Source organism: Strigops habroptila, chromosome 12 (assembly GCF_004027225.2).
Source record: "Strigops habroptila isolate Jane chromosome 12, bStrHab1.2.pri, whole genome shotgun sequence".
Lineage (NCBI taxonomy): Eukaryota > Metazoa > Chordata > Aves > Psittaciformes > Psittacidae > Strigops > Strigops habroptila.
The window spans coordinates 8,228,692-8,254,994 of NC_044288.2; the positions used below are offsets into that span (position 1 = coordinate 8,228,692).

A 26,303-nucleotide genomic window follows, 5' to 3' on the forward strand; every position below is an offset into this window, starting at 1 on the left:
AAATTGACCCTGGGTATTCCTTGGCACCCGTCCTCTTTCTGATGTGTTTGAAGACAAGATTCATTGTTAGGTTTTATGCCTGTAAAAAGTCATCTCTTAATTTTCTTTGGCCTTTCAGACTGCAGTTTATAGTTAAACTGTTGGCAGTTTATGGGTTTGCTCTTCCATCTTCATTTTGAGTTTGTTCTCTTCTCCTTTCTACCCAGACTCATTGCCCTGTTCTGTGCCTGCCGTGGGTTTGTCATTGTAAGCCCCGTTTTAGAAGTGAGGTACATGGTCTCTGTGTCTGATCTCCAGCACCGTGGTGGGGATGTTTCACAGAAAATCTTGGATGCTTTTATTTCCGTGCCGAGTTTCTCTGTAGGGATTAATCTTCTGTGATTTGCCCTAAGGAGCTGGTTTTAAATGTGTGGTGGTGTTATATCTGAAAATAAACTGTAAAGCAACACATTATCTCAACTTCCTTTTTTTTTGAGTTACAATTAGGTATCTAAGTCAGGTCTATTAGCCTAATAAAAATTCTTGCATAATACTTTGTCTTATCAGATAGATTTCTTTTGATTATCATTTTAGCAGACTTTCTGGGCTGGAAATACTCCATACCAGGTGTCTGCATTAAGCTGAAGGCATGTGCCTGGAAATTTAAGTCAAAGCTGTTTGTTTGCTTTTGGGAACAAGGATAATGGGGCAAAAAATGCCAGAATATTGGAAGGATTTTGGAGCAGCCATTTAAAAATCTGATGAGACCAACAAGAAGCATTTTGCTTCAAGGAAGTAACTGTTGCTGTTCCCCTATGGCAGTCTTGGCAAACGTGGCCTTTGGGAAAATGCAATTTATACAAGGCCCATGGAGAATTTTGTGTTTTAACAGTTAGTTTTGAAGTCCCTGTCCTAGATAGTGGGAGAAATGGGCTCAGGACGGGGATTTTATACGTTGTCAAGCTACGGAGTTGGAGCATTTCTGATGTTTGGAGGTTTTGAATAGGTCAGTAGAAACTTTGAATGTGAAACCACATGACATGATGCTTCTATGTACTACTGACTGATCTCAGAAGCTCCAGAACAGAAACCAATTAATTGATTGAGACGCAGGAAGAGAACTGCGGTTCATCCTGGTCTGCGTTCACAGCACGCTCAGGGTAGTGGATACACCCAGGATTGCTCACAGCCAAGGAGATCCCGTTATTGACAATACACTAATAAAATTGTTGCTTCAACTTTCTGTAGTTTACAGTTAACATCTCTGTGTGATGGTTTATTTATTTGGCGAGTGAGTTTTATGGTTTAATTGCGCAGCAATAATTTACATGCAAGCGAGTTGGCAAGAGAAGAATCTGCTCCTGCCCAGCATTGAAAAAACACTGTTTTCCCTGGCTTGAGACATTGAGTAACTTCTTACCCATTAAATACATACATTTTTTCTTTTCTTTTCTTCTGCATGGTTTCTATACTTAATACTTTAAGGAACTTACAAAGTGCACAGTCCTGCAAACACCTCCGGATGAGTGTTGCGCTGTCACAGGGCGTTTCACTGATATTCCACAAATTCGTGATAGAAATTCTAGGATCAGGGCTTGTCTTTAAGGATGAGCCTTGATGATGCCTGCAGATGTTATTTAACTTTTTGAACCATGAACATAAATGTGACATCACATTTATGTGACAAAACTTACTTTCACGGGAAGTTTAATTAGAACTAATGTGAAATGATTTACAGCCTTATGAAGAGGTGGTTTAGAAGTTTCGATCGCCTGATGTGCAGTTGCAGGACAGTGACAGCATTTCCTCTGTGCTGTTTTTATTGCCGTGCGGTGACTTTCCATGAGCTAACCTGTGCCTTACCAAAACTTCCCTAGCTCGAAAAACCAAGAAGAAGATAAAAGGAATCCAGCAGACGGGTGCAGCAGGAGCACGGGATGCTTCGGAAACGCCTGGAAACAAGAGTGTCGTCCCGGCGTCGCTGCCGCAGCTGACCCCAACCCTGGTGTCGCTGCTGGAGGTGATTGAGCCGGAGGTGCTGTACTCGGGCTACGACAGCACACTGCCCGACTCCAGCTGGCGCATCCTCTCCACTCTCAACATGCTGGGAGGGCGGCAGGTCGTGGCTGCAGTGAAGTGGGCAAAGGCAATACCAGGTAAAGCACAAATACATTTCCCCCTGTGCTGGCCACTGGTGAGGCTGCACCTCGAACCCTGTGTTCAGTTCTGGGCCCCTCACTACAAGAGAGACATTGAGGTGCTGCAGCGGGGCCAGAGAAGGGCACTGGCGCTGGTGCAGAGCCTGGAGCACAAGTGTGATAAGGAACGGCTGAGGGACCTGGGGGGGTTTAGTCTGAAGAAGAGAAGGCTCAGGGGGGACCTTATCGCTCTCTGCAACTGCCTGACAGGAGGATGGAGCCAGGAGGGGGCTGGTCTCTGCTCCCAAGGAAAAAGTAATGGGACAAGAGGAAACGGCCTCAAGCTGCCCCAGGGGAGGTTTAGCTGGAGATTAGGAACAATTTCTTCCCCGAAAAGGTGCTCAGGCATTGGAACAGGCTGCCCAGGGCAGTGCTGGAGTCACCGGCCCTGGAAGTGTTCACACACCGTGTAGGCAGACTACTGTTGTTGTACTGGCTGGTCTGGATCTGCATCATGGATGGTTCTTTTTTTACTACCCCTCACTGTATCTGTAGGCTTTTGTTGACTGGGAATAGGCATTTGAGTGTCCAGTTCCAGAGTGGAAGTCAGGACATCCATTGTCTCTCAAGCGCTGTAGCCACACGATTAAGCTGACTGTCACCAGGGAAACAGGGAAGGTTTGCAGCTGTTTCGGCTCTGACCTTAAGACACACTTAGCAAGTGCCTTGCAGAAGTAGTGATGTCAAATCCCAGCCTTGGACATGGCACATGGCATCCCATGGTACGCTCTTGGGATAGGCCAGAGCTGAAGGTGAAGCTGAGGGTCTCTTTATTCCTGACAGAACAAAGACTAGTGTTTTTCTCCCTTCCACTTCTGCTTGGTACCATTAACTACCTGCTTTCAAAACCCCAGCATAACCACCTCCGTTATGCGGATGGTGCCCAAGAATAACATCACTTAGCAGGGCTGCCAAAAAAAAAAAAGCCCAATAATGGAATTCATGAGTCATAATGGTGTCTCCTTTGAGGCAGGGGAAAATAAATTAACAGTAGGGAAAGGCTGGTAAATTCAAATATACATGTCCAGCAGAGCTGGGAATAGAAGGATTTGTATGTCCTTTAGGGCTTTTCTGCAGTGGGGGATTATGGTGAGTTAGCCTGCATTAGGAGAAGTTCACATGCATGCACTTTCTTCTGGGACGAGTCTTTAGGAGACCATCTGGTACTCACAAATACAGATTTAGATGCTGTTTTTATACAACAGTTCTGTGTTCATCATCTCTTCGAACAGTTTCCCTAATTAGAGAAAGCCTTCAGGTTGGAACATATGCTCTGAATGTAAATGCCAACCTTCTTTTTAATAATCACACTAATAGGAACTATTCCTGTCCCTTTTTATCTGCTTTTTTCATTTGTTAAGGTGGTTCTTCATGAGTATTTAATTTGTATATACTGCTGCTGTTGTACACCTTCAGGCATGCTAACAGTGAGCCAGCGTTGCCTGCCAAACCCTTTAGCTGGGATTTCAAAATCATGAAATAACTTTGAAACACTTTGCCTCTGTTTTAGAAGTAGTAAATCGTACTCGATGCTGTCTCCAAAGGCAGAAGCTTTTCTTGGTTAGACATACCAAGTTTTGTTATATATTAAACTACTGCATGCCATCCATTGGCACATCTTCAGGCAGCAGTGCTGCTTTGAGCTCTTTAGATGTCAGATGCTTAATAAAATTAAATAAAATCAACTGAATTCAGGCTTTAATGATGATTCAGTATGGCACAATCGTGTCTTGCTAAATGTAGGCAGGATCTAATAGGAACTAGGGCTGCACATTAAAAACTGTCTACATTTTAAGACTATTTAAGGGACCAGTTTTCAGATTTTACACATTTCCTCACTGATTAATTGGTTCTGCTCATGCTGCAGTGTAAGATTAGAAGCAGTTACTGATGGTATCTAATGCAATAGATATTTTGTAAGTTCAGTGTAGAACTGTTGAAGAAGAACAAAAATTGACATTAAACCTATTAGTGCCTAGTGGGCAGCACTTACAAAAAGTCAAAAATACTGTGATTTTTGGAAGATGGCCCAATGAATTATAGTGTATGTGAAATACAGTTGTTGGCTTTTGTAATCCAGCTCACTGCCCATCGGTTCCAGATAAGCACACACATATATTCTGATTATTTTTTTATATATTACATGCCCTTTTACTACCTGTAGTACATATCAGAGTACCCATCTGGCACTCTGTCCATCCAGAACATAACTAACATCACGGTTGTAAGAGCCCAGGGCTCACAGTGTGTGGGTGCTTTGGTAGATGGTGAATTTACAGTCTGATGCAGAGTTCAGGAGTTACTCTTCCTGTTGCTTTCTCTTGCCTGTTTTTCTGTTACATATGTTTTGTGCAGTTGACAGTTACATATACAAACCAGCTCAAGGTTGAGTGATACAGGAGCTTTCAGTTCAAACCTTCCAGGTCTCGTGTGTATTCTCGCTGTCCAGAAGATGTAACTAGTCCTTAAACACTTAAGTTCTATGTCTGCAAAGTTTTGAACAGGCAGAGAACTCCTTAATGGTGTGCTGAGTGTCTGAATGTAACCTCAGTACCTGGAAAACAGCATTGAAATTTTGCACCCCTTTTAAAATGCATTTTTTTTTGTCCAGAAAGAACTTTCTCATAAGCAGCCTCTTACTGTTCTTAATTTCTTCTTTTCTTCCACCAAAAATCTCATCTAAAATACGTGACTGACTCAGATGGTTGTAATGTGACAGGAAATGTTGTTATTGCAGGTACAGAAATACCCTTTTAAAAGCAGTAGCCTACATTGATAAGTCAGGAGCTTTACGGATGGTAACCACAGTCCTTTTCCAAGTTATGGGAATTTATTTCTTCTTCTTTACTCTCACACCAATTTCTATTTTGCAGGTTTCCGAAACTTGCATCTGGATGACCAAATGACCCTTCTGCAGTATTCATGGATGTTCCTAATGGCTTTTGCCTTGGGATGGAGATCATACAAACAATCAAATGGGAATCTCCTGTGCTTTGCCCCAGACCTGATTATTAATGAGTAAGTAAGACTTGACGCAGTGCTTCTGGGGTTTGCACTCAAGAGGTGAATCACTGGGTAGCAAATTCATGCAGAGATCAGTCTGTCATTTGCAAGGTGGTTTTGTTTTAGCAGGTTGCTTAGCATTTTTAAATAAGTCAAATGCAAGGAAAATGGCTTGGATATTAAGTGTAGCTGTATCAAGAAGTTTTTGTGGGAGGTGTTTGTACTAAAATATTCCATATTGTGACTGTTCCTGGCATTATAATAATTCATTGTATTGGAGACCACATAGCTGAAGCTTTCTGGGATGGAGAGCAAAGTCTGGCAGATTGCATGGTGTTCAGTATGTTTATTGTATGAAAGTGATGGTCCTGCCAGGTTCACAGCATTCTTGATCAGTTAAACATTTATATCTGAACCTGATTAAAATCTGGCTAAAGAGACAAGGTTACAAATGGAAAAACTAGTCTGATTTATGTTTTCTTGTTGAACTTTGTTGTCATGTTTCAAGAAAAGTTGAATTTTCTAGAATCTTTGGACATCTTTTTTCTTTTCCCTTGCATTTCTCACATCCATGCTGTGCAGTAATTCTGTGTTGTAGAGGAGTGAAAGAGGAAATTTGGGATTGCTGAAGTCATGGGCAGCAGACTTTATTGGAGATGCAGTGGGGATAAACATTTTGCACAGGAATACGCATCATTATATTACTTCACATAACATTTCAAAGGTGTGGTAGCAGATTGGGTTAGGTGATGCCTTTCTGCCTCCAGTCTGGAGAGCAAACACTGTATATCCCCTCTCCCATAGGGATGGATTCAGGATCAGTCCGAATGGACTGTCACTGTCTCCTGCCATTTACTTTAGAGCCATTTTAGCATTTGTGTCCTTCAGCTCTGATTTTAAAAAGCCGCTTCTTCCCTCAGTGTAACAAACCTGAGTGATCTCTCAGCCTTGCCCCTCCGATGATTCTGTTTCTAAACCCTACCAAGGGGTTCTGTCTGTGCTTGGAGTTAGTTGCTGGAAATATTCTGTGGGTGTGAATCTTCGAGGTTGCTGGCCGGAGCCATGCAAAACCAGTTGACCCACCTGCAGATTCCGTCCGAGGTGATGCTGTCACTATGGATTTGCCATTTGTGGGAGCTAAAAATGAATCAATACGATTACACATACAGTCAAAACCTTTTCTTAGCATCACAGTTTCACTGGCAGTGGTTTAAAAACTGATTCAAGTGACAAGGTTTTGTTCATGTCTCTGTTTTTCAGTCTTTAAAATGGGGCAACACTCATCCTTTTGGCACGCTCTGAGACAGCAGTCTTAATATTTGTGCTCCTATTGCGCTTCATAATGAGAGCTCCCAAATCTTTTCTCTGTTTAGAACACTGTTACATTTCAGACTACTCCTTCTTCATGTTTATTTATTTATTCCTTTTTTATTTCAATGTAACGGTTTGCTGAAGCATTTATAAACTGTCAGCATGTCTTTATAATAACAGTTTTCTTAGAGGGGTGGTGAGCAGATGCCAGGTGAGGGCCCATCTGTGAGCTGGTGTTTGTTGAAGTTCTTAGTTATGGCTCTGGAGTAAAACAGTCTCCGTGTGGTGGAATTGATATAAGTGATGTTGCCACTGACAAAGCGCAGTAACATCTGATTTGCTTCAAGTCAGGGGTCTCCTGCTGTTTCAGCAGTGGGTCAGAACCACGCAGCTTTACAGCTGCCCGTGTTTTGGTACCCAACACATTTACTGCAGCCCTATTGTACTAAATATTAATTCTCAAAATTCCTTTTAGTTACAATTTCGGTGCATAAATTGTTTATCAAAGTGACATTTGTTTTCAATAAAAGATGTAGACTGAGAGAATTGCCATTGCTTCTCCAGTGTGCTACAGGTTCTCCATAAAACTCTCCAGTCGTAACTTTTTAGGTACCATTCATCAATAAAATACAGCCACCCCTGAGTTAAACATGACAAATACTCAATGATAGATAAAACTACATGAGTTACAAAAGGTTTCTGAAGCACAGGGAAAGCCAGAGGGGCAGTGCTGCTGGGGAAGTGTTGCCGATACTGAAGGGTTGGGTGTGACAAGAGGAACATCATGGCATCAAAGGAAAAATACACTTGGGTTTTAGTGATCAGAGGTGTCTGATCTCTCTGCTTGATGCATCATTCAAATGATAGTTCTGCAGTATGTGATATCCCCGAGCAACCTTACTCAGTGCTAGTTTCTGATGTGCATCTTGGTGATCTTTCACCCAAACAACTCCTTCCCACACTCACCCAACCACCCACCACCACCCTTAAAACTCTCACTGAATGTTTTAGGTATGCTAGAAACGTGTCGAAGGTAGAGTCATAAGATCATAGAATCATCATCACAGCCTGGTTTGGGTTGGGAGGGACCTTAAAGTTCATCCAGTTCCAACCCCTGCCACGGGCAGGGACACCTTCCACTAGAGCAGGTTGCTCCAAGCCCCTGTGTCCAACCTGGCCTTGAACACTGCCAGGGATGGGGCATATATTACTTTCTTCTGTTGTTTGGTTTGTTGTGGTGTCTTTTGCTTTGTTTTTCTCCATCTTAATGATCCATTTGGGAAAAGAAATTAAATTGTTTCTACGCTCTGTAGTGTTGTTTGTGAAACAGAACTGAAACCTTCATTTTGATTGTCTGAAATCTAGGATCGAGGTCAATTTTGCAGTTAGCTGAAGCTGTCTGCCTCAGATTTTGGCTTCCTGTTCAGTAGTTTCAGGTTTGTGCATGCAGATAAAGAGATGCGAGTTGTTCAAACTTGTAATTTTTGAGATCTGCAAATGACATTTCTACAGGTCTGTTCTTTAGATCAACATTTTTTATTTGTAACTAAGAATTTGGCTCCATATCAATAATTGCACTTTCAAAGCCTTATTTCAGTGAAAGACTAGAACAAAATTGTATATCTTTACCCATACTGCATTTGAATGCAGTAACTCCAGGAGGTCTTCATCTCCAAGCCCCAGAGCCTTTAGATTGATGATGTACTTGTTTTTTCTTAAATGGAAGTACAAACAAGTTGAGGAGTTGGCAGGAACTTCCAAGCCTCCCATGAGCCCCTCAGGGAGACTTGTATCATTTCAGCCTTACAAAACAGTGGCAAATATTCACATGGATGGGTTTTCAGTTCTGTTGCGTAACTTGAGTTTACACATCAAACAAAACTGTATCATATTATGCTGTGATAAACATCTCGCTGCATATATGGAATTGCACATATTTGAATCTCAGTATGATCTTAAAAATATATTTAGCCTACTTTTCACCCCTAAATCCCTTTGATTTTACTTATAAACAAATCATAGAATTCCAGCCTGGTTTGTGTTGGAAGGGACCTTAAAGCTCATCCAGTCCCAACCCCTGCCACGGGCAGGGACACCTTCCACTAGAGCAGGTTGCTCCAAGCCCCTGTGTCCAACCTGGCCTTGAACACTGCCAGGGATGGGGCAGCCACAGCTTCTCTGGGCAATGAGAAAATTCACCCTCAGAAAGGTCATAAGAAAAGTGTAGGTGTTGTTGGGTACAGTGTAGATGAAGAAATAGAACACACAAGCATCTTATAAGCACATTATTCAAATGAACATAACCACAAAATACTTGAGTTCTTTATGGGGATAAGACGACTTTCTTTAGATGCATGTATCTGCTCAAGCATCTGAGCAACATCACTCTTCCATGCATTTATCCTTGCACCAACCCTGTCCTTTGTTATTCCTTTGTAGTTACTACTTACTTAGATGGAGTAGCAAGATCCACGAGCTCATGTCGACACTTTTCAGGCAACTGTGTGTAACTGGGCTGTACATAAGAACCAGTCTAACCCGTTAAGAGGTTTGTCATGCTACATTTTCAGCTAACAGATCCTTGGCATTTATAAACATCTTACCATGAATGCACAAAAAGCTTCCCAGAAATTAGTGGGTTGTTTTGCTGGGTGCTCAGGTAGCTTTGCTGTGGTGGTGAAGGCCACTTGGCATTAGTACTACTGGAGATTCCTCCATAATTGAATTTTCCAAGTATCATCAATGCAGCCTGGGGTGGGAAAGAGAATTAAACTCTGTTCTTCTCAAGTCTCAAGCTGGCAGCCTGGTCATTTGACCAGTCTTCTCCTAAAAATTGAATACTTATTGGATATTCCATTTATATGTCTGTACTCCAATCATTTATTTGGGGGGGTGGGAATCATCCAATATAGCTGAATAATGTTTATCACATTGGCTGTCCTCGGTTAAATATGTCTTATAGGGTTGGGTAGGTCTGGTTATAGGGGCAAGGGAGGGGCAAAAATGCATTTTAAGTTATTTTAAGGCTTTGGAAAATACTTTAGATTTACATTTCTGTGCTTCATTTCTGGGTAGAAATAATACACTTCAATGGGTTAGTGTATGACTGTTCAGGAAGCTCATCGTTTTACATTTCAAAACAAGAAAAATGATTCTTTGATGGCAGTATGTACTAGCTGGCAGTTTTATACATAATATATGTGTTTTTATGCACATACACAAAACTCAATTCAACTTGTTGAAAAGTTTGGCAGCTTAATAAATCTTCAGCTTCAGACCATCATTTAGTGTCTGGAGGTTGTATAAACCTGTGATTTTGGAGTATTGTCCAACCGTTTCTGCAGTTTGTGATTCAAAACATGCTGTTGTTGGAACTGGTACTATTACTGCATCAGCTCGAGGCCTCTGGTCATGTCACAGGCACATGAAATTACAGTAAGCAGCAGTAACTAATGCACAGTTGTGTTCATCAAGTAGCAAATGCCATTTAATTGCTGCCCAGCTTTAGGAGGAAGCTCTTGGCAGTCCTGTGTCTTAGGATTTTGACTCTGTGTGCGTGCTCACCATCTGAGCTCTTATTGTCTTAGGTTTGAGGTCAAATCCTTGGTTTCCTTTGTCATTCTGTGCCATACAGATTTTCTGAATTGGTGTTATTTGAATAGAAAGAAAATATCAAGTGATTCCAGTTTTATAACTGATGTTTCATGAGTTCTCTTATTCCCAGAATTCTTTCTGAACATTCTTTTGGAACTCATTCTGTGGACTCTGTATCATCTGTTTTTCAGAACACCAGCATCTTGTTTACTGGCTTTTTTATTCTTCTATAGACTTTGCTGAACTGAGTGACTCACAGCAGTGTTGAAAATCATCACATGCTTTTACCATCAACATGCATCCCACACAGCATGTATGTGTACATCCCGTGTATGTTACATGGGCTTTCATGGAGCTCAGGCTTACAGCTAATGCTCTGCTCACTCCTGGTTACAAAGCAGAGGAGTATTAGATACTTACAGAACAAGGAGGTGATTCTGATCAGGCTGGATTTACAGTCACTAAAGCAGGATCACTTCAGAAGTGATAAATTGCTGTTAGCTGTTTAATCTCTATTTATATGAGTGGGAATAAAGGCAAAAGCTTTGAACTGCTGCGATGGGCCAGTGTCACCCGGCACTCGCCGGCCAGAGCTCCAGGTCTGCCCCCTGAGCTGTTGTGGAATGCAGGCAGCTTCCCTGGATTGCCAGCCCTGGTTGTTACCAGAGCGTTACGTGAAGGCTCCCCCAAGTCAGTATGGTTCTGTAGATAGGTTCTGCTAGGAAGAAATCATGTCTGATGTCATCACTGAATATAATACTGCTTTTAATCAGCCAAGCGTAGTACCTAGTTGAAGTATCTGGTTTATGTGTGGGTAAATTAATTGGTAACCTTGCTAAATGTCCTCTGCAAGGAGGGTGCCAGTGCAGCCAGAAGGAAGCACAGAGCCCCAGACCCCAGCTCTTGGCTGGGTCTTCGGTCCGTGCCTCGGTGCGGGTCCTCAGGCAGGCTCCCCCCACTCAGCCCGGTGGCAGCTGAGATCATGGGGGCACTCTGGCCAGGAGATCTGTGAGGGGAATGTCTGGGACCTCTTCCCAGAGCGTTCGCCAACATTAAGGACTGTGCAGTGAATCAGCTTCCCTCTTGCCCTGACACAGCCTGGGTGCGCTGCCCGCCGGGGCATGGTGCAGAGCTCCATGTGCCCTCGCACCAGCGGAAGGGAGGGGGCTGTGCTGTGCTCTGGGGTTTGGAGAGCTGCCATGTGCAGAGCCTTGGTATTGCCAAAAATCTGTGTCTGCAGATAGATTCTCAGGCTCGCGGATGTGATTGCATTTACAGCACAGAGAAAGAAATGACAGGCTGACCCATTTCATAATGTTTATTTTAACCTTCTGCCCAGAAATGGTAATTGTTTTACATGAGGAAAACTGCTGAGCCCTGTCACAGAATGTGTTTAAATTACTCAATTTGAAATATGTCAGATGCCCTTTGATACAGCCCAGAGGGGTTAGGAGAGAACTTGCCAAACGGCCAAGTAGTGGCTTTGTGTCAAGTGCCCTGAGAAACATCCCACAACTGAACATCTTACGCTTCCTCCTATGTCATGCAACTTAACTTCATGCGCACTTTGAGTTCTCACTGTTGCTCCCAGACTGTTGAAATCCAACATGATGCCAGTATTTTTAGGCTGGTGTATGTGGTATGTGTGTTGGTGTATGTCACCCGTATAGCTCTTGGTACTGTTCGGGTATGAGGCTGTGCCACACATAGTCCTTTTACATTCAGAAGGAATTGTCCAACAGCATGCATTTGGGAATGATGAGACTGGGACTTGTACTTTGTTGGGGTTTAATACAGTTTTAATAGCTTGTAGTTCTCTCTAACTTTCAAAACCCATCTGAATACCTGTTATTCTTACGTAGGGTTCTTCTTTTCACATAGGGTTTCTTAGGATGCTTGTGAGGGCACATTATGTGGTGCTCTTGCAGGGCTAAGGAAGGGAGAACTGAAAAATGGGAACAGCATGGGAGGAACTGGTACAGTTTCATGCCCAAATCTTACTCTTCATTTACACTGGGATTCAGTTTTGTCTGTGTAATAGTTCAGATTATAATACTGAATAGGTGATGTCTTAGAAAAGGTGACATCTCATCAACAAAGATTTTCCTTTGATTGTTGATCTGTTGTTCCATTTATGGATAGGAACCATACTGCAGTACAAAGGTAGTGACATGTAATTGCAATACGAGGCGTCGCTTTAAGAATGTAAAAAGATGTGAGAAGTAGAAAGTCACTTGAAAAATTTAGAAGTTGTGGAAAGTTGATGCTATCACTAGTGAGCAAATGTGTGTTAAATCTAGGTGGACTTCTCAAAAGTACTGAAAGAATGAGAATAATCTCATCTCCAGTATGAGATTATCCATTATCTTGTACAGTATCTCCATCATGCTGCTTTACACAGATTAAATACTTTGGGACTGCCAAACCTTGAGAACTTTGTCACGTAGTGACCAAACTGGATTTTTAAGTGAAGTTTGCGCTGAACTGTTGTGTTGGCTGTTGATAACAGAGCTTACTGAGCAGTCCTTGGTAAAGACAGGCTTCCTTTGTGGCACTGGGATTTCATACGTCATGCTCCCCTCACGCTGCAGTTCTAGGCCAGTGTTTGTATGTGGTGACCAAGGCAATCACCCTGAATGTGTTCACTGGATTAAAAAACAGCATAATTTTGCTGTGAGATAGACCACGTACTGCATTATCATTTGCCTCCACAACCCCTGGTACTCTTGAATGAAGCGTGGAAGAACTTGGATGTAGAACTTTGAGATATGTAGACATATAACTAATTCTTATGCTTTTATTTCTCAGGCAGAGAATGAATCTACCATGTATGTATGAACAGTGCAAACATATGCTCATGGTTGCCCGAGAGCTGTCACGGCTTCAAGTCTCATACGAAGAGTATCTCTGCATGAAAACGTTGCTTCTCCTCTCTACAAGTAGGTGAATAGTTAAATACCTATGGGAACAATGTAAGTTTAACCTGCCAGTACTCTGCCTGCACATGTGTAGTTTAAAATGGTGTTAAGCATCTGATACCAAATAAAAGTCAAAATGTGCATCTTGGCACCTGACTGTGTAGGGTAAGTGAAGGAAGTTCTGCTCTTAGGAGATACCAGACATTCATGCTAAGATATTGTGGATTGTGATCAAAGCTCCAACAGAGGGGCCTAACTCAGAATTGCTATTTAAAACTCTTCAGGAAGTATTTAAATCACAAACTGGCCAAGTAGTTCAGCACAGTTACTGCTGCATGAGGAAAAGTAAACGTTTTTCAAAATTTAAACAGTTCAGTACACTGAGGGTTCAAACATTCCCCATCTTTTGTATTTCCACTGAATAATAGCATTAATTCTTACAAACAGATGAGGTCAGATGAAGCCAGGTTGGACAGGACTTGGAGCAACCTGCTGTAGTGGAAGGTGTCCCTGCCTGTGGCAGGGGGTTGGAACTGGATGAGCTTCAAGGTCCATTCCAACACAAACCATCCCATGATTCTATGACAATGTGGTAGCTTTTCCCAGTGGAAGCAGGAAGCTCCTGCAGCCCGGCGTGGTGGGCCCAGCTCACTGCTGCCTTGGCCAGTTCCTCCCCGTGCCGTCCCCTCGTTGCCCTGGCAGGGCTGGCGCATCCTCGCCTGCCAAGCCCAGAACTGGGACAAGGGCTCCTTTCAGAGGGAACTCTTGGCTCCGCGCTGCCGTGGGCTTTGTAGGAACTTGAAACTTCCCCGGAACTGCAGATTTAAAGCAGTTTCTGAAATCTCTCCCAAGAATTCCTCAAGTGTTTTGGATGTGGGGTAGGCCAACTTTCCTTACAGGAATTGGAAATTTCCTTAAAGGAATTTCCATGTCAGGAATGGTGAAGAGGCAGCACTTGTACAGTTAAGCCCATTCACAAGTGAAGAGTGGCAGCCCTGGTGTTAACCAGCAGAAGGCCTCTTTGTTATGTTTGCAGTGGAAGACAATACGTTTCCACATTTCTTTCTGAGTACATACATTGTGTGAGTGGAATGTTGTGGAACCTCTGAAAACTGAGTAGCTGAAATTTGTACAGCTTTTTAATCCATGACTTCACAATTTTAATTTATGTTTATTGTGTTTCTGTGTTAAGTTTTCCAAGAGAAGAGGAAGGAGGAGTAAAACAGGAATCCCACACAGGTCTAGACACAGCTCACACGTAGACGTAGCACACAAACCCTTTCATTTAAATCACTGAAGCAACAGTTGATGTGTTGTCATCTCCTATGTAGACGAGGCAGACAAAATACTTCCACGTCTCGCAGATGCTGACAGTGTAGCAAGGGTTGGATTTTGTAAGGAAGGGAGTGTGGTTTAGAGGCCTCTTTCCTCCTGTCTTGCTTTCAGTCAGCTTTGTTTGTGCTCTCTATCTTCAGCTTTCTCCATTCACTCCACCAAGGTAACAAACGCTTCAAATAAAGCATCTTAAGGACCATGGGAATTCATAAGCTTGATTTGTCCTCATCTGTTTACTAGTCCTTGGCCTTTAGAAGGACCATCCCAGTAGGAGAACATAGGCACAGGGACTTAACATGGATTTCAGTCTGAATATGCGCCTCAGTCCCCACGCTTTGGGTTCCTAACCCACGGCTCTGCGTCTGTCTGGTGCTATCACAGCGTCCCATCGCTATTCCAAGAAGCTCTGCCCAAGGCCCGAGTCCTTCCTGGCTTGGGCAGCGAGGTTGTTTTCCAGTCTCTCTGTTACTGCCTTGCCTGGACGCGTTACTTGATCCACGTCAGGAGGTTTGGAGCTAGATGATCTTTCAAGATCCGTTCTGAGCCAAGCCATCCCGTGATCCTGCCCGTGATCCTGCCCCTGCTCCTCCCTCTGCACGCAGAGTTTTGATGGAATCCGTCTAATGTCACGTTTCCCCAGACATTGAGAACGCGGGAGCTCCAGCCCTAGTGGGTCTTCATCAAGGCACTTCCAGGGCTCAGTGCTGTTGCTTTCATGGTCCAGTTCCCTTCCTTCTGTTTCTTGTTGGGTTACCTTTGGGGTGTTTATTTTCACTTTCAGCAGCGCGATGCCATTGGTTCAACTGCTCATCCATCTCGGTTTCCACACTCTTTCCTTGTCTTTCATCTGTCCTTGCTTTAGGTCATTTTTGTGTAACTGATGTAAGAGAAGTTAAATAATGGCACAGTTCGTAGATGTATAATGTCTTAAAGGTTTGTATCAATGTTACAGTTCCTAAAGAAGGCCTGAAGAGTCAATCTTTATTTGAAGAAATCCGTATGACATACATTAAGGAGCTGGGAAAGGCCATAGTGAAGAGAGAAGGGAACTCGAGCCAGAACTGGCAGCGATTTTATCAACTGACTAAACTGCTGGACTCTATGCATGATGTAAGTTGTGAAACGAATGCTGCAGATGTTCCAGATGGTTGAGTTTGGGGATATGACAGTAATCTCCTCTATCCTTTCTTTATTTAAAGGGATAAGTATTTAAAGAGATAAGTATCAGGGGGCGGGATGGAGGAGACAGTTGTGCTCCCCTACTCCAACTAGAGGCTCTTTGGAGGAGCTGAACGTGGTGCTTTCAGTCTACTTTTGCAGTGGACTCAACAGCAATTAATTTTGTCATCGATATAATTTTATGTATTTTCATTTTTTCAGTCTTCACACTTTAAAAACTTTAGTTTTTAAAAATTATGTGGCTTTAAAATGGAAGAACTGGGAAGTTGTCAATGATTTCGCAGTAGCAGCAGAGATGGGGAGTTTAAAAACAGAATAGTCTCAGAGACCAACTATTCAAGAATCTATGGAATTGTTCAAAACTGCATTAAAATAATGCATCAGCACTATTTTTAGTAGGAGTAGCAGTCTAATTTTGCAAGGAATTCCAGAATTCAGGCTGCCTCCTTTTGTGGTATGTACTCTAAAATGTGCAGATGGTACAAAGCAGTGTTGAAGCTGGATAAGGCAAAGGAAACTTTGAGATCTCAGCATTATTTTGTCTTTCTTGTTGCTGTACCAAGCACCTGGAAAGATCTTCTTGAGCTTGTCCGTAGGTTCTTTATATGCTGGAATGTGAACAAGATGAAACCTTTTCAGGATTTGTAAAGACCTTGCACGAGCTGTTGTTTTCTATTAGAACGCTAATTACAGGGCTTGCTAATTAAACTGAGGGTAATTAGCACCCAGGCGGGTGTGCTGGCCTGGGCCTTGCTGTGGAGGCAGAGGAGGGGAGGGAGGAAGGATGTGGGTTAATAGTTCTTCTGTACATATTCATGTGAAAGTAATTCTTTGCTTTATCACTTGTAGGTGGTTGAAAATCTTCTGAGCTTTTGCTTCCAGACATTTTTGGATAAATCCATGAGTATTGAGTTCCCAGAAATGTTGGCAGAAATCATCAGCAATCAGATACCAAAATATTCAAATGGAAATATCAAGAAGCTCTTATTTCATCAGAAGTGACTGCCTTAATACAAAAGGGTTGCCTTAAGAAAACGTCAAATGATAGCTTTTTTTTTTGTAAAGAAAAAAAACCCTACAGACCTTGTTGGTTTTGTCCTTGCAGCGGTGTTTCTTTTGTAATTATGCACTACATGTGGTTTACAGAGGGCCAAGAGTTAGGCTGGAGGAGCGGCGGATTGCTCACATTGGTAAAGGAGTGGGGAGAAGGGCAAGGAAAAGGAATGGTGTTGGTCAGAAATTCTCTCTCTCCCCTCGTGCAACATCCCTGGATGCGTCGGAGCCAGCGGGGCCAGGCTGGATGCTCTGGACATTGTGCTGGTGGATGAGTTGCTGCAGTTGGCTGAGACAATTTTCTAGGCTTTTTTTTTGTTTTGTTTTGGTTTTTTTTTGGGTTTTTTTGGGGTTTTTTTTTTTTTTAGTCAAGTGTTTTGGATTTATTTTTTAAGGTAGCGTTTGGTTCCTGCATGTGTAACCTGAGGAACGTTTACAAGTGTATATCAGAAAAGGGAAGTTGTGCCTTTTATAGCTATTACTGTCTGGTTTTAGCCATTTCCTTTAACTTTCTATACCGTGAACTTGGCTTGTTCATTTTTTCTTACCTGATTTTTTTGTAATACTTCAAGATGCCTATTGTACAGCTGGTTTTATAAGGTGGGGCAGCTCGTAGCTTTCCTAAATGACCTCTAGACATTAATCCTCGAGTATATTCACATGATGAAAATGGGTTGGCCTTTTCTAACCTAAGAGCTTTCAACTGTCCAAGTGACCATCAAGATTTGGCATTTTTTAAGGGCCAGGGTGGGTGGGAGAACTCTCAAATCTAATTCAGTAGATGTGAAAAAAACAACTACTTTTGGCATAGGTGCAAAAGTGTTGGATATGCAGATTCATAGAAAATTAACCCAGTCCTAAACTGGATGTAAATGAGCAGGTTATTTTATATATTGAAAAAAAAAAAAAAAGCCTGATTTTTGCATATGATGCAACAGCCATAACTGAGAGTCATGGGCTGCATTGATGCCAAGAAGCTCAGTCCTGACTGCCCATCAGGAAATTTTCAGGAAAATATGCATAGCTTAAAGAAAAGTTTACTTCTGTGTGGAGAAACTCACATTTTCTATACACTGAGATCTGTCATCACACAAGTATATCCGGAGAAACGCAACTGACGTAGAGGCAGACGTGTAATTATGCCCAGTGGTTTGGTTTTGTTCTGTTCTCTTGTCGGTTCTAGAGCTCTCTCCGTGGGGCAGGAGGAGGGAAGAGCAGCCGGAGCAGCAGAGCTTCGAGCCCCATTCCCACATCTCCACGGCCGCTGCTGGGCCCATCTCTTCCCTGGAGAGCAGGAAAGCTCCGCTACTGATCTCGTGGTCTTAGAGTCGTACGTCAAACCGTCTGTGTTTGTAAGGTTGCATCCCTTCACCCCAATGACTAGCGTGCCATAAAACTCCCCTGGGTCTTGTGAATTTCTCCTTGTTGCCATTGATACCGATATTTTAAACCGTTTAGAAGCTGTAGTAGCCTTTTCTACGTGCACCTTAACAATTTTCTGTATCTCAAAATTGAAATCTTTCCTAAGCCACTCTAAAATCTGATTTTTACACAAAGTGGCCAGATTATTTGTGTAATAGAAACGAGAAAGATCATCTGATAAAATACAAAACCTAATATATTTTTATATTTAGTTATAGTTTCAAATATGTATAATCGGTATATTCGCTGATCCGAGAAAAGAAGGGAAGGGCTACTGCAGCTTTAAAAGCAATTTATTAAATGATTGTAAAATAGCTTGTATAGTGTATAATAAGGATGATTTTTAGATGACAGATTGCTTTATCATGATACATGTAATTATATTTTTTGTAGGGGTCACAAATATGCTGAATGGTAACCCGTCCCCGCTGGGGTTTGTCTGGAGGTAGTGCTGAAGGCGTCGGGGTTTAGTATCCAAAGAAGTACTCTGTCTAGAAAGTAAAACCTGTGTTCAGTGGGTGTGCTTAGGGTTGAGTTTTTTATGTTTTATCAAATCACTGTGTACAAATCCCAGTTGGAGCTTGGATGGAATACTCCTATCTGTATGGTTGGTTACCATTCGCCAGGCATTGCTAAATCCGACCTCCGCTGCAGGCAATGTAACGGGGAAGATGCGTGTGAGCACCCGCACCTACACCTCTGAGCAGACGGGGGTAGTTTCACATACAGCCTCACCTACCACAGCAGAAACAGCTTGACAAATTGGGCAATAATACGCATACAGGTACCAGCAATATGTAAATACGGAGCATAGGTTGTTCACCATACACTAGCACGTTTCTGTTGTTCAGCAGAAGGTGGTTTCCAAGCAAAATGGGAAACTAAATTTTCATCCTTTCTTAAAGCTCTTTTTGAAAGTTATACCTATTAAGAAAAGATCCTATATTCAGTACTTTGGAGTAAAATACCATCTTTAATAAAAAAGTAATAACTCTCTTCTCTTTGATCTGTAAAGGATATGTACATTTTGTAACAGGGAAGGGCAAGTTCAAGTATTTCAATTACAACTTTCACCCCAATTTCAGGCAACTATTCACACAACCCGTTTGAGATACAGATAGGAGTTCCGTGCTGCTTCGGGGGGCTCTTCAGCTAAAGGAGAACTGGGGTTACTTTGGTTTTAAAATTGCATCCCCAGGAACCTTGATTTGAGCTTGTGTGGAAGAGTCTGGTGGTGTGAGCGGGTGTGCAACGGGTGTGCATGTGGGTGTGCAAATGTCTGTGCATCCGTATACACAAATAGAAAACTTCTTTTTTTGCCAGCAGAAAAGTAACTGGAGTGAACATGAACAAATGATCCCCACCTTGAGAGAACCGGTAACGTAGGAGACGAGAGGCTCTACCCCCTCTTAGTCTGTATCCCTGTATATTCCTTTTTTAGTTTAGGGATTTAAGGAAAAAAATAAAAAGGAAACTGTGATGTTAGGAGAAAGCAATCGTCCTGTACGTGCTGTTAGGTTTTAAACTTCACCGTTAGAAGTGTGTAATGCTTTAGTAAGCAGTGAGAAGTCCGTGTCCTGTGTATCCGTAGTCCTTGTAGCAGTGGGTAGTATCTGCACTCTGGATAAAGCAGGGAGAATTCTGACTTCGTCTCTTCAGTGCCTTATCACAAAGTGCATCGACCGAGGGGCGGCCGCCGGCAGCCCGGGCGCGGAGCTCGTGCACGAGCAGCGCCAGGAATGGCCTTAGCGGGAGAAGCGGGAGCTCCAGGAATGGCCTTAGCAGGAGCAGCGGGAGCAGGGCCGGGGGCTGGGGATGGAGCTGGGAAATGACCTCGCCATTTCACAGACAGGGGTAGAAAACAGGAGGAGGAAAGTGCCTGGATGAACATCAGCTAAATCCTGTTTCCCGTAGTCAAACTTCAGCGAGTGAGGACTGGAGGGTCATAACCTTAGCGTGAGGGGTTCAGAGGTTGTACTTAGAGTAGTTACGCTCTATCCTTAGTCCAGTCTGCAACCGGGTGTTGCTGAGCCATTGATGCCACATAGGAACCAAATTTTCAGGAAAGGATTGGGGCCTCCGAGGCAGCGGGAGGCTCCGGGGTGCTGATGAAAGGCTGTGTGTATGGAAATACCCCACCTCCCAACTAACGTGCATAACAGCATAGAGTCAGCGATGTGTCATTATTCTATTTTGTATATTAAACAAGAGATATATACTGGGGACAAATCCTATATCGTACCGGTGTATGGCATTATTAAAAAAAGAATCATTATTTTTATCACAGTAATTTTAAAACAGCATAAAGGAAATTAAACCAGTGACTCCTGTTTAAAAATAAAAGTTGTAGTTTTTTATTCATGCTGAATAATTCTGTAGTAACAAGTCTGTAGTTTTCACCTACTCAGTGAACTGTTGGACTGTAAAAGCTTGTGTGGAATTGTTGAACATTTATTTTTTCATTTAAATTTGCTGTTCTGGTAATACAAAGCCACACATCTGTACAGAAGTTGCAGTAAATGTGAGCCATTTACAGCAATGCCGAATAATGGACAGAAACCATATAATAAAATTCTGCTTTTTTCATTAAATGGCTCCAAAATGCTTTTGTAGAGTGTTTGCTGTGTACCTGGAAGGGGTTGGTTCTGACAACCGAGTCAGCTTGTCCGTTCTCATCACTCACCTCATCTGCAGAAACCACTGATGCTAAAGCTAATGGCCAATGTAGTGATGTTCTGGAGGGGGAGAATGTCTGATGATAATTAAGTTCAGATTAACAATTTAACTTGCATCTCCCAAACCTTGCTGTTTTTCCATGGCATTCTTAACATCCATTTTCAGGGTGGGGGGACGAGGGGGGGCAGGGAATTGGTGCCCCGCTTTGTGAGAGAAACAGCTCAAAATGGAGTTACAGAGGAAAAAACAGAATTGATTTAAAATGTGGTACTAAAATGGTTCTTGCCCATTTCACACTTGTCAGAAATGCAGAACCCCAGCCTGGTTTGGGTTGGAAGGGACCTTAAAGCTCATCAGTCCAGGGACACTTTCCACTAGACCAGGTTGCTCCAAGCCCTGTCCAGCTTGGCCTTGAACACTAACCAGTTTTAAGAGCCTTGGTCTTCCAGCTCCCAGATTTACACGTTTTGGGGTTTCACTTGTGCCACTTCTTTTTCCACGCTTACACCCTCGAGTCCTGGGGCTTTTCTACCCCCAAGGGCTGAAGCAGTCCACTCAGACGACAAATGCCACCTCCAGCCTGCAAGGAAAGCCCCCAAGGGCAAAACTGCCCCCGGGAGGGCAGGTACCAAATGCTGAAAGTTAGTGATGGAAGGAAAGTAAAACACCATACAAAGCACTGGGTGCTCGCATCAGATCTTCATGATGCCCGTCTGTCTTCATACCTGCTTAGGCACAACTTCTGCTCATGGCGTGGGCTAGAACTGCATCCTATGACAAAAGGGGGGCAGCTCTCCTGCCCGTGCTGGGCCCCTTTCCTGGCTGGAGGCACATGCAGCTCCCAAGGGGCTGCGGTCACTGGGGAGGGGAGGGGAGGGGGGGGCGGGTCTTGGCCTGTGCTGGGCTCTCATCAGCCTTTAAACCCTCCCGTGGGAGATGGGGTGCTTCGGCTGTGTGTTTGCTCAGGGCTTGGAGGTTTCTGTGACTTCCCAAAAGCAGAATTAACCCAAACTTGTGAAAAATCATTCCCTAAATCAGCAACCCTGGAAGTGCCTCTGTGGGGCTGGGGACGGCGGGTGCAGATGCTGCACTTGGTGTTCAGAACGTCCCACAGTCTCAGGACAAAACCCACTGCTGTAGAGTTCTTTCCCTGCCACGTCACCATTGGAGTTCTGTAAAAGCAACTTATCTTCAAAACATCAGTAAATAAAACTGCTGGGTTTTTTAACTGAACATGGCTCATGCCTTTACCCCATTGTACAGCAGCGTGAGAGTCGTGCCATAATAAAATCTCATTTAGCAGCAATTCGAAATGCCAGCTTCCAGCAGAGAGGGATTTCTTTGAATTGTTTGCAATGAAACCAGCGGCTTACATAAAGTTCACTTTGGGAATTTCCAAGCTTGATGGCTGCAGATTGGGGCCAGAGGCAATAGACAAATAGGAATTACGATAGCTCCATTTATTTGGGTAACGATTCTGAATGATGCTTTGAGGAGATGCAGCAGATCCATGGGTTACAAACCACTCCATGGCGCTTCTGTGGGGTCAACATCAACCAGCTCAGTTTGGTTCCTTATCACTGTTGCTGATAATTTCATTTATGGGTGACCTCAAACTGGTCTACATAGCACATGAAAAGGTGTAACTATTCCACTTAAAGCATGGCTGGAGCAGTGGCAACTAGAAAAATCCTCTAAAGGGGATTAAAAGTTACTTGGTTACGTGGCTTAACCACGACACTTAGTCAAAAATGCCCAAGCCCATGGGTGAAAACTTGCTCTGAAGCAAACCGGGATGGTAGCAGCAGTAAACATTCGATACATCACAGGCTTGGCACATAATTAAGGATAATTCTCCGAAGTCACAACAGGGACCTTTACATTTAGAAAGTAACAAGTGGAATCCTTCTAATTATAGGCTCTGTTGATTCAAGACCAAATCACATGAAAAAAACAAGGGAAAACTGCTGATGCAGCATCTAATACGGCCACTAATTGCGTTGCTAATGCATAAGGACAGGGGTTATACTGTCTACTTGATGTGATACGTGGTGGAGAAGTGACCATTGTGCCCAGTTAAGTGCCGTGGGCCCGGCTGGGAGCCGGGACAGAGCGGGAGGGCTGGAAGCGCCGCTCCGGCTCCCTCCGGCCGCGCAGCATCCGCGGCTGTGGGATTCTCTGTCCTAACCCTTGCCGGGAGGGTTTTCTGGTTCTGGCCCCAGTGGGACGTTTCTTTGTTTAAAGAAGAATGAGCGTGAGCGGGCTCAGCACCGCGCTGCTCCTCAGCCAAGCGCTGCATCCAGCGGGATTCACTGGGAAGGGTTCAGCACAACTGCAGGGACAGCACAACCCCCTTGGTAGCATCCCGAGGGAAAGCCGTGCAGTGCTTGGGATGCCTCAGATCTTACCTCAATGTGCCCCCGTCAGTTTAAAGCCCCGTTTAAAACACAGAGGTTTTTCCCCCGTCTTCTTTTTATTCTCTTATTTTCACTGAAGCGGGCCTGGTTGCATCCAACGCTCAGCACTTGCCATGTGCAGGCAGCATCCCCCTTCTTCTGTAGGCAGGGCAAACTACAACAACTGTGACAAGTCCCCTTTGCCACAGATGGTGTCTGGGGGAGGACAAGGACTTCAATCCTGCAACCAAGGAGTTGGTGCTTTGCAGGCACAAGGCTTTTATGCACAGCTGTCCGTGTGCAGATATAAATACAGAGATAGATATAGATGATATAGATGATATAGATAATATAGATACATAAATATAGATATATAGATATAGATATATACAGATACAGATTAGAGATATAGATATAGATATAGATACAGATATAGATATAGATTAGATATAGATATAGATGTATCTGTGTCTGTGTCCCGTGAGCACGCCGTGGCTGCGGGGCTGTGCCTGTGCCCCAGCTGCACACACGTGTGAGCTTCAGCTCCAGCGCTGCTGACAGGGGTTGAGCGAGGGAGGAGGGGAACAGAAACCAGAAACAAAGCCCATCGCTGGCCCGAGGCCCCGGGAGCTGGATCCAGCAGCGTAAATAGCGCTGCCAAACCAGCAGCACATTAACCGCACCACAGCAGCGAGCAGCCCCTCTGCAGCGAGGGCATTACATGAGCAGCATCACGCTGCCCCTGGCCACTGCCTGGGACACTGAGAGGGGGGACATGCAGGTGAAGGGCAGGTATCAGCAACATGCCTCAGGCTGTGGTTGTGCTCCATCTCATTGCTGGACACACCGTACAGTGCACGGTCCCGCTTGCTCAGTGTGTGTAAAGTGTTTATTACCTGAAGAATGATGTTAATATCTTAAGGTTCTGTGCAGCAGATACACACATTGAGAAGGACGTGGAGATGTTGGAGCGAGCCCAGGGGAGGCCACGGAGCTGCTGCGAGGGCTGGAGCAGCTCTGCTCTGGAGCCAGGCTGAGAGAGCTGGGCTGGGGCAGCCTGGAGAAGAGAAGGCTCCTGAAGGGGAGACCTTAGAGCAGCTCCAGTGCCTAAAGGGGCTACAAGAAAGAGAAGAGTCTTTCTCTGCAGTGGGCACAGCCCTGCCTGGCTGTGCGACACCCATGTGAGCCCCAGGTGAATGCTGTGTGGCGTTTGCTGCACAAGCCTTTCTAATTCATTCCTTGATTGATAGAAACACAGCGTGTTAATTGGAGCAGCCCTGCTCAGAGGCAAGTGCTGACAGTGCAGCAGCAGGAGCAGGGGGTGCCTCGGGAGGGGGGCAGCCGCTGGCTTTGTGCAGCACAACCAGAGCCCCTTCTGCAAGGATGGGAAGGCTGGAGGGGTCATGGAACAGATGGGCTGTTTCAGGAGGGGAGCAAAAAGAGGGAAAACCACAGCCCAAAGAGCCCGGTCCTTCAAACCCGATTTGAATCCAGGAGCCCCGGCCCCATCTGGGGGCTGGGGAGCAATGTGGGACACCCCGGATGGGAGTACAGGGCTCATCCCGGCTCCATCCCATCCCTGGAGCACAGAGCAAATGGTGGCCTTTACCTGCAGGACTCGTGGCTGTGAGGCTGTGGGCATGGAAAGGCTGCTCTGAGCCTCAGGAGCAACACAGCCATGACAGTCCAGCACTGCCACCATGGAGCTGGGGACATGGGACATGGGACATGGACTGTCCCAGGGAGACGGACCAGGGTAAACCACCGATACAGTGATGAACTTGGGAAAACAAAGCCTGCCAAGGGAATTGGGAGCTCTGAAACCATGGTATTTGTCCAGTAAGCTATTAAGAAATATTAATAAATAATGTTCACAAACAGTTTAGCAAATATTTACCCCTTGCCAGACTATGGTGCTTCTGCCATTCCCCCTCATATGGTGCTGTTAAATGCTTCTCCACAAAGGCCAGCTCGAGCCCCTGCTTGGTCACCGGCCCCACGGCAGTTGTGCTGCTGCTGCAAGAAGCATCCTCAGTCACAAACCAGCCTTCTTTAACTCCTCATTTCTCTCATGCTCGTCTCTGCTTGCAGGCAGCACTCCCATAGCCGAGCTGCAGCAGAACCACACGTGTTCCTACCACAAACACACAATTCACCTTCCTACGGAGCTCAAAACCAGAGAGATCGGCAAAAAAACAACAGTAATAAAACCCAACCAGCCCAACCCAGCCTTTGGCAAGCCAAAAACCCCGGTGGGTGTTGCTTCCACAGCTCCCCTTTGGTGGAGATGCTGCTTCCCAAGGGGGTTCGAGCCCCTCCAAACCCTGCCCTGGGGCTGGGGAACCCTCGGCCCCCCCCACACCGGCCGGGACTTGCTGAGTATAATGGGTCTGAAACAGCTCAAAGCTGTTGGTCTAAATATATCGTTGTTGCTGGGGAAATAAATAATAAACAGAGGAGCGATTGTGATCTGGTGGTTTAATTGGTTCTGCTGCGTGTGGCTGGAGGGACGGCCCCGCGTGGCTGGAGGAGCCGGCGCTTCAGGTACCAGCACAACACGGAGCAGCCTCCAGTCAACAAAACACTGACCAAAGCCGAATTAAAACAACAGGCAACAAATAACACAAAGGCAGGGGCAGGCCAGAAGCACTTCGTGCATTTAGATGAGCTCTTAGGCAGAAGCTCTTCCCTGTGAGGGTGCTGAGGCGCTGGCACAGGGTGCCCAGAGAAGCTGTGGCTGCCCCATCCCTGGCAGTGTTCAAGGCCAGGTTGGACACAGGGGCTTGGAGCAACCTGCTCTAGTGGAAGGTGTCCCTGCCTGTGGCAGGGGTCGGAACCGGATGAGCTTTAAGATTCCTTCCAACCCAAACCAGTCTGGGATGCTGTGATTTCCCAGTCCTGGAAATACAGACTCTGGCAGCAGCAAAACCAATGAGCTTTAAAAAGACATGTGCAAAATATCTATAAAAATCTAGAGCTGCCACCACCCGAGGCTCTGATCGTGGCGAGGAGGGCACGGGGTGACACTGCACGGGTGACACTGCACGGGTGACACTGCCTGGTGCACTGCTCTCTGCTGCACCAGCCCAGCCCTGGCTGCCACCCAGGACAGTAGTTCTCCCTCAGGAGTAAATTATAGGTAAACATCATAATAAGCTTGTTTGCACAAAAGCTCCTCCAACAGCAGCTGGAAATACGAGTTCAAACCAAACCCCAAACCACTCACTGCAGCAGCAGCA

At 44.6% G+C, this 26,303-nt stretch overlaps 1 protein-coding gene across 1 annotated transcript in view; it reads left to right on the forward strand.

Annotated features, from left to right (window-relative positions):
• The window catches only part of NR3C1 (nuclear receptor subfamily 3 group C member 1), a 58,622-nt gene extending 42,016 nt beyond the window's left edge, over positions 1-16,606 (forward strand). Inside the window, exons 5-9 of the mRNA XM_030503961.1 lie at positions 1,857-2,135; positions 5,051-5,195; positions 12,894-13,024; positions 15,291-15,448; positions 16,367-16,606. Coding sequence (XP_030359821.1) covers positions 1,857-2,135; positions 5,051-5,195; positions 12,894-13,024; positions 15,291-15,448; positions 16,367-16,519 — 866 coding nt within the window. The 3' untranslated portion in view covers positions 16,520-16,606. The remainder of the gene's footprint in view (positions 1-1,856; positions 2,136-5,050; positions 5,196-12,893; positions 13,025-15,290; positions 15,449-16,366) is intronic.
• Positions 16,607-26,303: the final 9,697 nt, after the last annotated feature.